The following is a 17,997-nucleotide window of genomic DNA, read 5'->3' on the forward strand; positions in this document are numbered from 1 at the left end:
CACTCAGCGTGCAGGGAGATAGAAAATATGCATTAACAGGCACAAAAGGTAGTAAAGAAATCACAAAATATAGGTAATGAAACAATAAGAAGCGGGGGCGCTCTATGTGTAAAATCGGTGGGATTTGGCTGAGGAATAAAGATTCAAAGGAGCCACTCACCTGGTAAGGTTGTGCAGCACAACAGTGCACAGGGCGTGGGAACTGATTGTTTTGTCTGTTGCTCCACCCACTGAACCTGACCAAGTCAGGCCCGGAACTTGAGAAAATAGGGAGACAAGGTAACTAGAGGATTAGAAAATGGGGGCTTTATTGACAATACTTTGCAAAGTTGTTCTAACTCCTTCATCAGATACATGTCAGGTCCATAACTCCGCAACACGTTGTCAATAAAGTCCCCGTTTTCTAATCCTCTGGCTACCTTGTCTCCCTTGAACTCAGCAACACCCAGTAAACTGGCATCTTTCAATAGCTTTTTCCTCAAAATATAGGTAAGGCATATTTTTGGCTGCACTGCACATTCACAGCTGCTTTTGGGGGGGGGTTTGCTTATTTTTTTCTATTAACAATTACGCTTTAATATATTAAAGGGGTTTAACAACCAAAAACATTTATCACATATACACAGAATTGGTGATGAATGTCTGATGGTTGGGGGTCCCACCATTGGCACCATCTCCTTTTTCATTTTCTCAGTGAATGAAGGAGGCAGCAAAGTTGCCCTTGCATGGTGTTGCTCCTTTCACCGCTTATAGGACTGGTGAAGATAGCCATGTTGGCTAACTACTTCAATCCCAAAGACACCCAACAGAGCAGCACTGCACCTGCTTGACTATGCTTCTCCGTTCATGTATTCAAGAATTGAGGAAGAATGAAGGAAAACACGCCTATTTTAGTGGTTAGTGGAGATCCCAGAGGAGGGAACCCCTACAGTCAGACATTTTTTCCTAATCTGTGAATATGTGATGAATACCTTTGATGGTAAAACCACCTTAAAGGTGTTATCCACTCCTAGGACAACCCCTTTTCATTCCCCATGTTTGGTACCATGAAAAGAAAAACACCTATACTCACCTCCTGTGCCAGCGCCGCTCCAGTGGTGTCGGTACCCTCGTTCCCCGAGCTCACATGCGGTTGTTATGGCTCGTTAGCCAGGCACCAAATCAGTGCTGGTGTGACTGTCCCTGCCTACAAATTTATAAGTAATCAAAGGGAAGTGAGGGCTGCGGCTGGCCGATCATCTCCTCTTGATTACTTATACGTCTGAAGGTGGGAAGAGTGTCGCCATCACTGATTGGGCGAAGGGCTCACGTGTCATACCAACCTCACATGAGCCCGGGATGTTTTTATTCTCACGGGGCCAAACATAGGGAATGAGAATCGGTTGTCCAAGTAGTGGACAACCCCTTTAAGGTTTCCAATAATTAATATGATTCCTAAATGAACCAATTATTTTGTATTCCTTCATTGGGTCACAAAACACACACAAATACAAATTAGTCATCATGAATTCAATATTATATGACAAAGGCAATGCTTACCTGTAAGGTGACTTTGGATCAAAGCAAGTCTTTGTGACATCCGTAACATTGGGATTACAACAAGCCCCACCATCATAATCCAATTCTTCAATGTTGCAATCCATATCACAAACGCTGTTTTCCTTCCGGCTGGAGTACAAACAAGAGCTGCGCCCACGACAATCACCACCATCATATCCAGTAAGTTTATGATTGCATTCTGGATCACACTCAGTGCTGCCTATCTTTGTAATGTCACAGTTAGTAAGGATGAGTCGGTATCGTAGAAAGGAGTCATTTCTTTCTAACACATTTAATTCCCATGTGATATTGTAGGGGTTAAAAGCATCATTGAGCTTCTTATGCTGAAGCTCGATTTGTTCTTTGGTTACTGTTGGGTTTTCATGGTTGTCATCAAACACGTTGACCACTGTATAACGTACAACTCTGGGTCGCTGGAAACCTCCAACTTTGTTGTAACTAGATATCACCTCCAGATTGTCACAAAGAGTTTGCCCACACTGGGGAAGATCTAAATTTGTGTCCAAGGATGAAACATGGAGATAGATGTTTTCCATTTGTGGCATTTTACCATATTTACCATCTACAAGAAGCCATTTGCTGTTCACATTCTCAAAGCTATCCTGAAGAACAAGTTGAGGTAGAGAAGTGCTCAGTCCATGAAATGCCTGGCCCATATCCAACAATATTTCCTTCTGGGTTCGAGCTATTTTCCAAAGACTAAATTGTTCCATGTAGCCTCGATAATTTTGATTTAGAGCATTTCCTCCAATCATTAGAGTTTTACATTTCCGAGCAAAAGTGCTGAAGACTGGGCCAACTTGCTCACTACTTGTTGCCACTTGTGCACCGTTGACATAGAGTTTCAATATGCGGCCATTGTAGGCTACAGATAGATGAATCCATTGATTCGGGAGGTAGTTGCGATGAGCAGTGATGGTCGTCATTTTGCGAGCACGATCTGTCTTTAAGGAGAAGAAATAGCGTGGATCTCTTGTACCCTGGTCACTCATGGCCTCAATTCCGAGTACCCATCCACGGTCATGAGAAGTATAAGTACATTTGTCATAAAGTCCTAAGTGTCCCCAGAAAAGAAAAACATATAAATAAGAGTAGTACATACTTTAGGAGAAGCATATTTCGCTTAACAAATAAGACAAAAATTATCAGAAAAATCTACGAATAAGCATTAAAAAAAAATCTGTCAGCAGAATTTCACACCCAAGCTACCTATTTGCACATGTAGCTCTTTCAAAGATAAGCCCAGAAATACCTTTACATGGTCAGTCCATTTCTCAGTTACTGAAAAATCAGTTATTTAATTGATATGCAAATGAGGCTATTTGTAGATCTGAAGCTTCAGTCACTCCAGCTCTATTCCCCGCCCTAAGCTGCCTCCTCCTGCTTGACTGACTGCTCCTTTGTCAGCTTGGCAAGGAATAGAGTTGCAGTGACAGAGGCTTAAGGTCTACAGCCTCATTTGCATAGAAATTCAAATGCTGATTTCTCAGTAATGGAGGAATGGACCAGCTATGTAAAGGTATTGCTGGACTTGTCTTTGAAAGAGCTACATGCGCATATAAATAGTTTAGGGTGTGAAATACTGCTGACAGATTCCCTTTAATATGTTTTATAGATCTCCTCCCATTGTATGACAAATTAATTAATCCAGTCAAAGGCTACTGTCTATTTCAGCTTCTATGTTATTGGCACAATACTAGGACCTCCTTCCGATCTTACCTGATATCATAAAACCCTTTGTTTACTTCCATAGAACTGTAAAAGGTTAATTTTTTGAGGCCATTTTGTCAATTGTAAAAATACACCTTTATGGCGTGAAAAATCAACCTAAGGCATTGTGCACATATATACATTATGGCTCCATGATAAACTTTAAGATTTGCAAAATATTAATATGGTGCCCACAGATACCTATGTAGTGGCACTGTAATTCCTTATTCCTTCAGTCTCCAATGTCACTTTCTGTATAAGGCCACGGCCCCACTATCAGTATTTGGTCAGTAGTCGGTCAGTATTTTTTCTCAGGAGTTGGAGACAAAACCAGGAGAGGGTGATAAATGCAGAATTGGTGCATTTGTTTCTATTATACCTTTTCTCTGATTGTTCCTCACCTGGTTTTGGCTCCCACTCCTGAGAAAAAATACTGACCGAATACTGACCAAATAATGATAGTGGGGCCATGGCCTTAATCAGATCAAAAAAATAATTGCCCTATTGGACACTGTATTTTGGAGGTAACATCTCTGTAAAATGGTGCCCCATAGAGATGTCATACAGCTTAGCTCGGAATTTAAGTCAGATATTGCAACATTTCAGGACTCTCTTTGTTGATTTCTCACCCATGAATGTGCGTTTGGATACCAGGGCTCCATCTAATAATGGAGCATCCCGACAGTCTGTAAAAGGAACCTTCTAGAATTACGTCTTTTTGGAGGTTTCGGGAGATTTTATTGGTACTTGGGGATTTGCCAACTGTTCTAGGAGTTTGGGAACTCTCCCCTTTATTTGGGAATCTCCAGAGGAGTTGGTGAGTTTGCGTCACACCAGGTCCAAGCAAACAACTCATAAGGTGGGTAAAGTCAGTGATTGTTGGAAAAATGGGTTAAATTACACGCTGCCGTAATGGAGCATTGTAGATAAATTAAGCCAAGTATCCAGGAATACGAAGATGAGGTTTAATTGTCTACACGTTTCAAAGTAACACTTCTTCTTCAGGACAAACCGCTGATCAAAGGTCTTCATTTTTTTGGAACCTTAACTTAAATTTATCTATCTATTTATCTACAATCCTCCGATCTGGCATCGCAGAATTTAGCCCATTTTTCTAACAGTCACTATCCTTCATCACTATGTGTCTGCAGCAGCCGATTCCAAGCGCGATCTGTGGTTTTGGGTTGCACAATCTGGAAAAGTGAGAAGGTTTTTTAATTCCAATCCCAATTTTTGATTGGATAAGACCCTATTTGCACTATTCTCTTTCCAGCCTATTCAGAGTGCGACTGAGTAAATATAATGAATAAATTAATTATCAATTGATCCCATGGTTTTTAAGCAACATAAACTTTCTCATATCTTCCACTTTATTTCTACCAGGTGCCTGAATCTGGACCATGAAAGTAAAAAGCCGGTTGACGGTGGACCTTGGTCTTTTCAGATCACATGTGTATTGGTATCAACGTGTGTAAATGCACGTGAACTTGTGTATCCAATCAGAATCAAATGGGATTAACCCCATTACTGCCGTAGTGGAAAGGTGATGATGTCAAAATGTTTAATCGAATAAACAAAATATCTGGCGCTCATAGAAAACGTAAACTAGTAAAATATGTTGGGAAGGAATGTGCCTCAAATAGCTGCTATTACACTACCCACATGGGGTTTCACTGCAACCTAGTAACAGCCAGATGTCAAGTAGGCGAGATAAGCTTTGTTCTTCCAAAGCCTCCTATGTGCTTCAGCTGAAGAAGCTTTGCATTTTCGCGTGTATGTTAGTAATATTGTGTACTAAATATGCAAAGCGTGCGAGTTTACTAAGGGCAAACTGTTGTGAACATTTGATTCACATTTTAATGCACATATATTACGCATATGTGACAAAAAATAAAACACATGATATCGAGATTTCAAGATTCATATGTTCCAGCTAAATAACAAGCAATGCCAAGCTCTATAGAGTTACAGTAAAGAGACTCCATCAGCAGCCATGACTAGTGATGGGCGAGCGTGCTCGGATCGAGCATCGGGGTGCTCGATCAAGTATGCCGTGGTTGCTCGAGTGCTCGGGTCCCCGTAAAAAGCTAATTCGAATCATCTGAACTGGCGCTGGGCGCAGAGAGAGAGACCGCCGGAAAAATGCTCGAGTTTTCCATTCACTCCCATTATGCTCGCTACTTGAGTCGAGCACATTCGAGCATCCGACCTGCTCGATTCGAGTGCCAAACACTCGAGCATTTCAGTGCTCGATCAACACTAACCATGACCCCTCAAAGCTACACAGTTTTAAGTCCAAAGATGGTGCGCCAAGATATAAGCAAATATTGAATACATGAAATTACTGCATTGCTACTATACAGACTATATTTCTAAAATGAATAATAATTAAAGGGAATCTGTCACCAAGATATTGCTACCTCATCTGAGAGCAGCATAATATAGGGAAAGAAACCCTGATTCCAGCGATGTGTCACTTAGTTTACTGGGTGCAGCCGTTGTGATACAATCAAAGTTTGTAGATGTAGCATGTAGCAGAGATCTGAAAGCTAAGCCCACCCACACCACACCTGTCTGTGTACATTGTATATTGACAGTGTGCTACTAATCAGTGGTCGGGGCGTGGTTGGCCCAGGGCTCATGTGAGCACTAGTCCTGGCAGTGATATACTCCTGGTGATAAAACATTCATTGTATGGAAACTACAGCACACAGCCTGACAAGTTACACATTCCTAAAATCTGTGTCTCAGCCCCTACATCATACTGCCCTCAGCTTACATAGCAAAAACCTGCTGACAGATTCCCTTTAAGGTACTTATTGCACAAATAGACCACTTTGTGTGTGTCCATCAGCCATATGGAGGCATCCTTTGTTTTTCTGATGGGTCCTTCAATTTTTTTTCATACATGCCTCTCCCAGGCTAAAAGCCTTCCCAATTTAAAGGGAACCTGTGACATGAAAAAATGCTATTAACCGGCAGATATTGGGTTAATCTGCAGGATAATAGCGTTCTGAACCTGCCCGCCGCTCATACTTTTGAGCTCCGCTGCCAGGAGGAAATGAATTTATTCCCCCCGGCAGCATTTCCAGTTTCAGTTACAGGGGTAGCGTCAGCGTTGGTTCAATCATTGCTCTGTGTATAGAGAGCCCCGGCTGTAACTGCTCCCCTGGCACCGACTGATAGCAGCTCAGCATTAGAGCTGGCTGTCAGTCAGTGCAGCGGGCTTGGATACAGTTACCACTCTGTACACACAGATAAGTGACTAAACCCCCACCGGAGCCACCCCCGTGACTGAAACCTGAACACTGCCGGGAGGAATAAAGTCAATTTCCTCCGGGCAGTAGGGGTCTAAGTGCCGGCGCCGGGCAGGTTCAGAATGCTATTAACCTGCAGGTTAACCCAATATCTACAAGTTAATGGCATTTTTTCATGCGACAGGTTCCCTTTAAAGGGCAGGAAAGATTCAGGACTAATGACAAAACTGCCTTAGATTGATGGGAGGAGTGCTAAGGCAACTATGGAGGCAGTCACTACATCTGGTACTAGGACATAAGTAGGTGGATGCAGAAGAATGACCGTGAAAACAAAGATTTAATTTGTCATGTGCCACAATGTCAAATGTCCACTAGGTGTTTCCTAACAGTTAATAGGCTTTGTGTAATAAAAAATTTACTTTGCAGCAGAACGACCCTAAACATACAGCCAATGTCACTGGCAACTATCTTCAGCATAAAATAGAAGAGGGAATCCTTCAAGTGATGATCCGGCCCCTGCAGAGCCCTGATCTCACATCATCCAGTCTGTCTGGAATCACATGAAGATACAGAAGGATTTGTACAAGCGACATACACTGAAGATCTGCGGTTAGTTGTCCAAGATGTTTGGAGCAACCTCCTGACGAGTTTCTTCAAAAACTGTGTACAAGTGATGAAGGCAAAGAGCGGTCCCACCAAATATTGACGTGATTTAGATTTCCCTTTTGTTCATTCATTTTGCATTTTGTTAATTGCTAAAAATAAGCTATTAACACTTTAATTTTTTAAAGCATTGTGACTGCGCAGCATTGTGCACACCTGCCTAGCACTTTTGCGCAATACTGTACGTTGACAGGATTTTGCCGATGTATACCTCTGACTGTAGGATCCAACCTGCGTTACTGTAAGGAGATACCGTCTAATATGCTTTTCTATAAAAAGAAGAAAAAAAGAGTAACCCAGCCCAACAGATGCCAAAAAGAGTTGAATAGCGCCCTATGGAAACGTTTGCCATATATTGTACGTCGGAAGGGTTCCCGCGCTACACGGACCGGAGCCCAAACATGCTGTAGTAGTTACTTGCCCCGGACATACAGACTGCAGCTGGTATACTATCATTTTTAGAATTTCAAATAAATTAGCTAGAACACTAAGTCGTATGATTACCTCAGTCCAAACAGGGCATGCTAGAAATCACACAACAATCCATTGACAAGCAGACGTCAGGGTCAAGGCTATTGTTTTCTCAAAATAATGTGCATTGCGTCATTGTAATAATTATTCAATCAGTTGATAATGTATAATTGTGCCTTATTTTCTCAATTCTTACATCTGCTTAACTCATGAGCTGCCATGAGAAAAAAAGTTAATATGCTGAATGTGCCTTTCAGGTCAAGATTCCCTATCTAGGTAAAGGTGAACAGGCTAGGGTTTATAATTAGCATCCAGTACATGTCCGCGTCACAGATAGCAGTCATTGGTGGAAGGAGAAACCAATATAATGGCACTCTGCTACACTCCATTTCATTCATTGGGCCAGGGTCCAGCAGTGAGCTGTCACGACTATTCTTCAATCATGTCCACTTTTCAGTGGAATGATGTCCCACGATGCACAAACACAGGCTAAGCGGGACATCAATCCACTGAACAGTGGACAAGATTGGAAAACAGATGTGACTGCTCAGTTCTGCACCACAGTCCATTACTAGATTACTAGACGAGAGTGAATGCGGGGATAGGGCATACCTTCCCGATCACTGGGGTTCCAGTAGTTAGCACACCCACCGATCTGTTATGAATGAAGTGGAGGGCAATCATGTTAATTGCCGCTCCATTCATTCTTAACGGAACTTCCAGAGATTGTCAAAAGTTGCACTCAGCAGGTCTTTGGCTCTGAAGAACCCTGGTTCTCGAGATCAGTGGGGGTCCCCAGTGGTCGGACCCCCAGAAATCAGGAAGTTATCCATAGGATAACTCCCAATTGTTGGGCGTCCAACCATTGGGACACCCATCGATCCCGAAAACAGGGAGCTGAAGAGTTTTGTGCGATTGAAGTGGAGGTCAATAATACGCACTCCCGCTATTAATGGGATGCTGGAGACAGCTGAGAGCTTCACTCAGCCGGTCTTTCTTTTGCTTTGAAGAGCCCTGGTTCTTGCGATCAGAGGAGGGGTCCCAGTGGTCGGATCCCCAGAAATAAGGAAGTTATCCACAGGATAACTCCCAATTGTTAGGGGTCCGACCATTGGGACACTCATCGATCCCGAGAACAGGGAGCTGAAGAGCTTTGTGGAATGGAAGTGATGGTCAATAATGCGCACTCCCACTAAATTCATTCTTAATGGGACTGCTGGAGATAGCCGAGAGCTGCATCCAGCCGGTCTTTCTTTGGCACTCCCATAAAAATGAATGGAGCAGCAGTGTTCATGATTAACCTCCACATCAATTTTACCAGCCTCAGAAGAGCCTTGGTTCTCAGGATTTCAAGATGGGTGGGGGTCTCAGTGGTCGGATCCCCAAAAATAAAAATCAGGAAGTTATCCAGAGGATAGGGGACAACTTACCAATTGCTGGGGTTCTGACCATTGGGACACCCACTGATCCCATGAACTGGGGCTCTGAAGAGCCTGGTGTGAATGAAGTGAAGGTCAATCATGTGCACTCCCACTCCATTCATTCAAAATAGGTCTGTCAGAGATAGCCAAGAGCTGCACTCAGCTGGTCTTTCTTTGGCGCTCTTAATGGGGCAGCAGTGCATATGATTGATCTCCACTCTATTCATACCGACCTAGTTGTCGGGATGGGCGGGAGTCCCAGTGGTCGGATCCCCAGAAATCAGGAAGTTATCCCAAGGATAGGGTACAATTTCATAATTGCTACTGTTCAAACTATAGGGACGCCCACCAATCCCAAAAACCAAGGCTCTGAAGAGCCCCGTGTGAAAGAAGTAGAGGTCAATCATGCACACTGCCACTCCATTCATACTTAATGGGACTGCTGAAGATGGCCGAGAGCTGCACTCAGCTGGTCTTTGTTTGGCACTCCTATAAAAATGAATGGAGTGGAGGTGCGCATGATTGATCTCCACTCCAATCACACTGGGCTTTGAAGAGCCTTGGTTCTCAGGATCAGTGGGAGATCCAGTGGTCGGAACCACAGAAAACGGGAAGTTATCCACAGGATATTAGACAACTTACAAATTTTAAAATACCTTTAAAAATGTTTAGTATTTCACGGACTTTATTATTGTATTCTGCAGACGCCAAACACTGAAGCAGAAGGCCAGATGCAGAACTTCATTTTAGTTTTAAGAAAATATTATCCATTGTAAGCTCTGTTTTGACCAATCAAAGAAAACGCAACAAAAACAAAAAAAGAACAAAAGCTGCTTCTCACAATTCTTTAATCGTGTCACTCTGCCATGAGAACAGTGTGGTCTACGGAGGACTGACCTATAAACATATCACACTGCTGATGGTACACCGCGAACCGACCAATAAACATGTCACAACATCATTAGTAGACTTCGTAACACTGGTTAATAAACATTCATTTGGTTACAGGCTACTAATGGAGAATTACAAGATACATGGCTATGATATATACATTATAATGGGCACTTAGAGGACAACTAGTCTACACTTCACATTTATAACACATACAAGCTTTAATAAAGGGTGTTTTTTTTAGAGCTTAGATATTCATGACCTATTCTTAGGACAGGTCATCACTATGACATCAATTGGGGGTCCAAAACTTGATGCCCCCATTGATCTGATATTGATGACCTATCCTAGAGAGAATTCTATCCTATGGATAGGTCATCAAAGTCCTGGAAAACTACCGTAATGAAAACATTCAGTGAAATCCTATATGTATATCAATAGGGATGTCCCTGGGCCCCACACATAAACCTGCATACTCAGGTCAGCCAACTGCGCACTTTAAAGGGGTTTTCCCATGAAAAAAGCACAGTTTAATCAATAGAATAAAAATAATTTCCACAATTGGATGTGTTTAAAAAAAAATGTTCCTGTGCTGAGATAATCTTATAAATGTGCCCCTGCTGTGTACTGTGTAATGGCTGTGTCTGACCGTGCAGGGACATGGTCTGATCATACCACAGCTCCTGGGCAGGGGAGAAAGAGTATATAGACATTACAGCCGAGGAACACAGCTGATTCATTTTGAGAGGTAAAACATGTCTAAATAAAAGCAGCATAGCTTTACCTCACAGAAAAAAATCAGCTGTGATCCTGTGTTGTCCTGTCTGTATACTCTTTTGCTTCCTCCCCTGCTGTAATGTCTATATACTCTTTTGCTTCCTCCCCTGCTGTACTGTCTGTATACTCTTTTGTTTCCTCCCCTGCTGTCCTGTCTGTATACTCTTTTGTTTCCTCCCCTGCCCAGGAGCTGTGGTATGATCAGACCATGTCTCTGTACGGTCAGACACAGCCATTACACAGTACAAACCAGGGGCACATTTATAAGATTATCTCAGCACAGGAACATTTTTTTTTAACATATCAAATTGTGGAATTTATTATTATTCCAAGATCTATTGATTAAAATTAACTATTGTTCATGGGAAAACCCCTTTAATTCTGATTAGGGCTGTGGGGTGGATGGCCGCTTCTGGACATCTGACAATTTATTATCAAACCAAATAAAATGAAGAAACTTTACAGGTAGTTTTGCTTAGACTACACAGATGATTTGTTTGTAGTCTCTAACCATGGAAACATAAGTTTGCCTAGGAGCTGTAGACACAAAACAGTAGGATCTCTTACAAGGACAGCTTTTTTTTTAGCTGATTTTATGCATGTATTAAACTGAGACCTTTAAGGCTATGTGCCCACAGAGTTTTCTGAGGATTTTTTGGAGCAGAAACTTGAGCGTAAAGAGTAGAAACTAGTCAAATCCTTTTACAAATCATAAAACTACTCAAAAAACTTTTGAGTTTCTGCTCAGTTTCCACTCCAAAAACTCTACAAAAAGATTCTGTGTGCCCATAACCAAAGGAGGTTTTGCCCATCTTAGAACATGATAGCATGATAGCATGTTTCTAGGGTATGGCCGTCACTTCCTAATGTGTGGGGGTTCTGGCTGCAGGTGCCCAACCTGGTAATGAAGTTTAGTGCTCAGGATCCTTTGCAGCTTTGCGATATACAACATTGCCCCTTTACCTCTTACTAAGCTGTGAACCTGAGCTCAAGGTACATTGAAGTAAATGGAGTTGTGTTGCAATTCCCTGCACAGCCGGTGGCCAGGGCGCCACTGTGCAGAGAAAGACACTGAAGCAGCAGCAGCAGTTACCCAGTGCTGGGGATCCTTTCTAACCCTTATGTAAATGGTTAACTGTTGAATGTTGGGATGGATGTTTCTATTAATCAACACATTCCTGCTGCTTTATTTGTTACAATCTTGATACTCTGGTAGATAGCGACTGAATGATTGTTAGATGGCTATTTTTCCTGTTGTTTTAGTGGCGAGAGGGGAGAAAGCCTCTGCTAACCACTTCTCTGGGGTCTTATCTCCCGTGACAGAAGGATCTGAGGTTGAAATCAAAATTTCCTGATCCTTCACTCCCTCAGAATCATCTACCTGAGAAGAGTTGACAGGGCCCCATAAACATTTCGTGGTCATACTTTCTTTGATGTGTATGGGGGCATTATTAAAGTGGGCAACCTGGCAGGCGACAAAAGCTTGGAACTCTGCTTTTGGAGCAGTTTAGCTGCCAGAAGAAATGAGGGACCATCACCTTGATTGATTTATCAATGCACTTTAGCTGGACACTTTATAATTTCTTATTTGGTTGTTTTCAAGTTGTATCTTGAGCAGCTCACAGCTTTCCAGTCTCTTTACTTCTCTGCTGTTGGGGTGGGCGGGCACTCTTACTTGAGTGACAGTTCTGGTTCAATAGTTTTCTCCTTTTGCTGAGCTTCATCCTACTGTGACACATTAATGGTCTGTCAGTGGTTTGTTCTGGTTGAAGTCTACATTGTTATCACTATATCTGCATGTAGAGATAACAGGACCATTAAACAAGAGCAGGGTACAAAGGAAAATTAGGATGGTGGGGCACCAGGGCTGGTGAATTTGTAATCTGTGACCTTACCTAATGGCACTATGGGATCTTCTTTAGGCGTAATTTCACCATTGTGGCATGACACACACATCGTGCCACGCCAGCTAATCAAAAAAAGAGTTGGGATATAAGGAGATTCACAGAACTCCCATCCAGATTACTTACCTAGCCCCTGAACTGGAGTCCTATAAATCAATTCTGCCATTTCTACCCAGCATTGTTGCTCAGCTCCATTATGAAGGAACAGGACTGAGCTGCAGTACCACACCCGACCTCCGGACAGCTTTTTTCGAGAAAAGCAGCAATATTTTTCGAACCAGAGACAAACCCATTATTTCGAAGCCAAAGATACATAATGACTTGTAAAAAGGAAAAATGGGAGAAAAAAAGTGGGGAGGGAAAGTTCAGCTCACCAAGTGTGGAAGGAATGCCTCCATCAAAAACTGCGGTGCACGGACTCCAGACCGGCTTCTGGGCAGAGAGCAACAGAAAAATTCCAGCCTCCACCATGATATGAAATATTAAAACATGACTTTTAATTGCGTTATTTAAAATACGTAAGAACAAAACATTTCGATAAAATCGTTGAGAGAAAAAGAGGGGGAGTGGTGCAGGGACACAGGTCTACGCGTTTCGAGCTGAACGCTCTTAATCCAAGTCATGTTCTAATATTTCATATCATGGCGGATGCTGGAATATGGGCGGCATGGTGGCTTAGTGGTTAGCACTGCAGCCTTGCAGCTCTGGAGTCCTGGGTTCAAATCCCACCAAGGACAGCATCTGCAAGGAGTTTGTATGTTCTCCCCATGTTTGTGTGGGTTTCCTCCAGTTTCCTCCCACACTCCAAAGACACACTGATAGGGAATGTAGATTGTGAGACCCAATGGGGACAGTGATGATAATGTTGGTAAGTTGTCTGAATTGTAAAGCGCTATATAAATAAAAAGATTATTATTATTTTCTTCTCTACGTTACATAGTGATTTGTGTTGATCGAATACTGAAATGCTCGAGTGCTCGGTAGTCGAATCCAGCACATCGGATGCTCGGTCGGGCTCAACTCGAGTAGCGAGTATAATGGAAGCGAATGGCAAACTCAAGCTTTTTTTTTCCGGATCTCTCTCTCCCGGCTCAGATGATTCAAATGAGCTTCTTACTGGGACCCGAGCACCACATGATACTTGGCACTGCTCCATACCCCGATGCTCCATCGACTATCGAGCAGTGCCGAGAACGCTCGCCCATCACTAATAGTGACACAAACTTCTGGGTTTTAATTCATATTAAAAGAAAATAATAATAATAATAATAAAATTGGCATTTCAGATTTAAAACAAAAGAAGAAGAAGAAAAAAAAAACGTTGTTATGCAAAACCCTTCCAACTTGTAGAATATCCCTATTATCCAACAGGAATTCTGAAAAGCAGCTTGGCAGATGATTAATGGAAGTGCAGGGTGTGTGGAATGCAGGAGGGACCCACTGCCAGCCTGTAACTGCAGCAATATGACATACAGCAGTGCCATTCTGCATGATGCCAATTAACGCTCTACATCACTTAGCGCAGATTGTATTCCACAGGGCCTGGATTCGGTTGTAGCTCTACGTACAGTGTGGGCTCTGTGCTCCCCGCACACGGCAGAAATCGGGGGCAGGTGAGGTGATTTCATACAGAAGAGGGAATTCAAGGTCAATCCCTAGCCACAGCACACAGAGCTCGGGGAGGGGCATGCCTTGCCATTCCTGGCTTTAATTGTCAAGTATCAAAGCAGTAGACAAATGCTCCGGAGAGCAGATATTCTCCAAGAATCCATACGAAAAGCTTTTATCTGTCAGGTGGAAAGTAATGCGCTTAGACACATTGGGGCTGCTCTGGTCTCAATGTGGCACAGGCCATGTCAAGGGGGAAATAGTGTAACAGAGTCTTAGTTCTTAGATGAAAAATTGCTATCAAAGGCTGCGGGATTCACTAACGCTCTAACCTAGCAAATGAGAAAAATTAAACTTAAAATTCCGCCAGTAATATCAATCTTAAGTAAGTCCTTATTTAACAAGATGCAGCAGATCTCAGGTCGATTCCTCTCGGTAAGCCATGCCAATCTCTTTTTTGGCTGGATTCAACTTGCTCTCCGCTTCATTATCTTAAGCATATAACATAGTTATTGTACCGAGCAGAAAGCATGAGCGAAATCTGGCAAACATTCTCCGAAATGTGTAACATTTTAATGTTTTGTTTACCATAAACTGAGAAGAAACTCATGGCATGAACGTTCAAGCTTGGACTTTCCTCCAAAATAAATATTTTTTTCCCTTGTGCAGAAAATCATGCCAGGCCGTGAAGAGTTTTCCCCTACTCTCAATTGGCAGGTCTAGCTAGTTTCAATTAAAATGCAATTGTAAACCATGTCTATCCTTTTGAAGGCTGACAAGCCGGCTGTAATGCCATGCTACAGCGGCAGCCACAGAGCTCGAATGCAAATAATTGTCCCTTTAAATGAAGTAACATGATGGGTCACACTCCAAAAACTTGGAAAACTTTAGAAGTAATCAAAACTTATTTTTACTCTATCCCCCCCCCTGGGGTATATTCACACAGAAAACTTGCTAGTGCTACCTATATGAGGTAGCTATCCTAAAAGTACATTTTTGACCCTTTAGGCCTTGCAACATGAACATGAAGTAAACCAGGTACCAATATATAGACAGCTGTCATCTATGCCTATCTACCGTCACACTGTAGAGCGGAGCTTGGCTAGCTGATGAGTAAGACGCTCTTGCAGATGAGCGACTAGCTTGGCTAATATCCCTGGTCATCTTCATGGCTTGTAAGAAGAGTCAGACATAGGGTATCTACCTTCACTAGGTGTTAACAGGATTGTGGCTCAGTGGTTAGCACTGTTACTTTATAGCACTGGCGTCCTGGGTTCAAATCCCACCAAGGACAACTTCAGCAAGGAGCATGCATATTCTGCCGAGTCTGGGTTGGTTTCCTTCCACACTCCAAAGACAATTTTGAGCCCCAATGGGAACAGTGATGATGTCTGTGGAATTAATGGTGATATATAAAGGCTCGTGGTGGCTGTACTTCATATGGGAAAAACCTGGTGACAGGTTCTCTTTAAAGAAATATTTTTAGAAGGAGATGTGCATCTATTTTTTTTTGTCACACTCTTAGCCACAAAAGTGAATATTTATAAAGAAATGTATGAAAAATTACACTTTGACAATAAATTGCAGGAAGATACCATACACTCCTTGCAGCGAATTTGTGAAGCAGCAGTTCGATCAAAAGTGATAGCTGATCACAAGGGATTTCAGCAGTGGGATTGTATGACCCAGTGACCCATTATCTGCAAAGAATTTGTCAAAACCAGAAAATCCAGAAAACGTTCTCTAGTAATAAACATGATAAAGCTTTTGGTATTTTGAGAAGAAGGTTGTTGCATTTTTATGAATGGTTGGACTGGCGTACGACTATAGAGATCACACACAAAAGACACCAATTCAAGATCTTTGGGAAGAAAATGGTGCTTTACCATTTGTACACCTGAAATCTCTAGCCTCATGATTATTGGTCAAACCTCCAAAAAAATCATACAAATATTATTGATACATATACATTATCTATCTATTTATCTATCTACAGTTGTGCTCAAAAGTTTACATACCCCGGCAGAATTTTTCCTTTCTTGGCCTTGTTTTAGAGAATATGAATGATAACAAAAAAAACTTTTTCTCTACTCATGGTTATTGGTTGGGTGAAGCCATTTATTGTCAAACTACTGTGTTTTCTATTTTTAAAACTTAATGACAACCAAAAACATCCAAATGACCCTGATCAAAAGTTCACATACCCCAGTTCCTAATACCGTGTATTGCCCCCACTAACATCAATGACAGTTTGAAGTCTTTTGTGGTAGTTGTGGATCAGGTTGTTTATTTTCTCAGATGGTAAAGCTGTCCATTCTTCTTGGCAAAAAGCCTCCAGTTCCTGTAAATTCCTGGGCTGTCTAGCATGAACTGCGCGCTTGAGATTTCCCCAGAGTGGCTCAATGATATTGAGGTCAGGAGACTGAGATGGCCACTCCAGAACTTTCACTTTGTTCTGCTGTAGCCAATGACAGGTTGACTTGGCCTTGTGTTTTGGATCGTTGTCATGTTGGAACATCCAAGTACGTCCCTTGCGCAGCTTCCGGGCTGATGAGTGCAAATTTCCCTCCAGTATTTGCTGATAATGTGCTGCATTCATCTTTCCTTAAACTTTTACCAAGTTTCCTGTGCCTTTGTAGCTCACACATCCCTCAAGCATCAGCGACCCACCTCCATACTTTACTGTAGGAATGGTGTTCCATTCATCATAGGCCTTGTTGACCTCTCTCCAAATGTAATGTTTATGGTTGTGGCCAAAAAGTTATATTTTGGTCTCATCACTTCAAATTACCTTGTACCAGAAGTTTTGAGGCTTGTCTCTGTGATGTTTGGTGTGTTGTAGGCGAGATACTTTGTGGCATTTGCGCAGTAATGGCTTTCTTCTATCGACTCGACCATGCCGCCCAGTTTTTTTCAAGTACCTCCTTATTGTGCATCTTGAAACAGCCACGCCGCTAGCTTTCAGAGAGTCCTGAATTTCAGCTGATGTTATTTGTGGGTTTTTCTTTGCATCCCGAACAATTTTCCTGGTAGTTATGGCCGTAATTTTTGTTTCTCTACCTGACCGTGGTTTGGTTTTTACAGAACCCCTGATTTTCCATTTGTTAATCACAGTTTGAACGCTGCTGACTGGCATTATCAATTCCTTGGATATTTTTTTGTATCCCTTTCCTGTGTTATACAGTTCAACTACCTTTTCCCGTACATCCGTTGACAATTCTTTTGCTTTCCCCATGACTCACAATCCAGAAACGTCAGTGGCTGGATGAAAGATACAAGAGTCTGCCTGGATCCCAGAAACTCACTCCGCTTTTATGCACACACACTGATTACAAGCAAACAGGTCACAGGTGAGGATGTTACCTTTAGTAGCCATTCAAACTCATTGTGTCAAATTCTGTGTATGTTATCAGGCCAAAATCACCAAGGTACGTGAGCTTTTGATCAGGATCATTTGGATGTTTTTAGTTGTCATTAAGATTTAAAAAGAGAAAACACAGTATTTTGACAATAAATGGCTTCACCCAACCAATAACCATGAGTGGAGAAAAAGATTTTTTGTTATCATTCATATTCTCTGAAACAAGGCCAAGAAAGGAACAATTCTGCCGGGGTATGTAAACTTTTGAGCACAACTGTATCTATTATCTATCTAGCCATATATTTATCATCTATCTATTTATCTATCTATCTATCTATCTATCTATCCGTATATCTAACTATTATATATCTATT

General features: G+C 42.1%; 1 protein-coding gene across 2 annotated transcripts in view; it reads right to left on the reverse strand.

Moving 5' to 3' along the window:
• PAPPA (pappalysin 1) overlaps positions 1-17,997 on the reverse strand; it is a 461,556-nt gene that overhangs the window by 401,817 nt on the left and 41,742 nt on the right. For both annotated transcript variants that reach the window (XM_073639720.1, XM_073639719.1), the window contains exon 2: positions 1,540-2,614. In XM_073639720.1, coding sequence (XP_073495821.1) covers positions 1,540-2,614 — 1,075 coding nt within the window. The remainder of the gene's footprint in view (positions 1-1,539; positions 2,615-17,997) is intronic.

Source organism: Phyllobates terribilis, unplaced genomic scaffold (assembly GCF_046119375.1).
Source record: "Phyllobates terribilis strain yellow unplaced genomic scaffold, ASM4611937v1 Scaffold_7__3_contigs__length_470593459, whole genome shotgun sequence".
In the NCBI taxonomy this organism is placed as follows: domain Eukaryota; kingdom Metazoa; phylum Chordata; class Amphibia; order Anura; family Dendrobatidae; genus Phyllobates; species Phyllobates terribilis.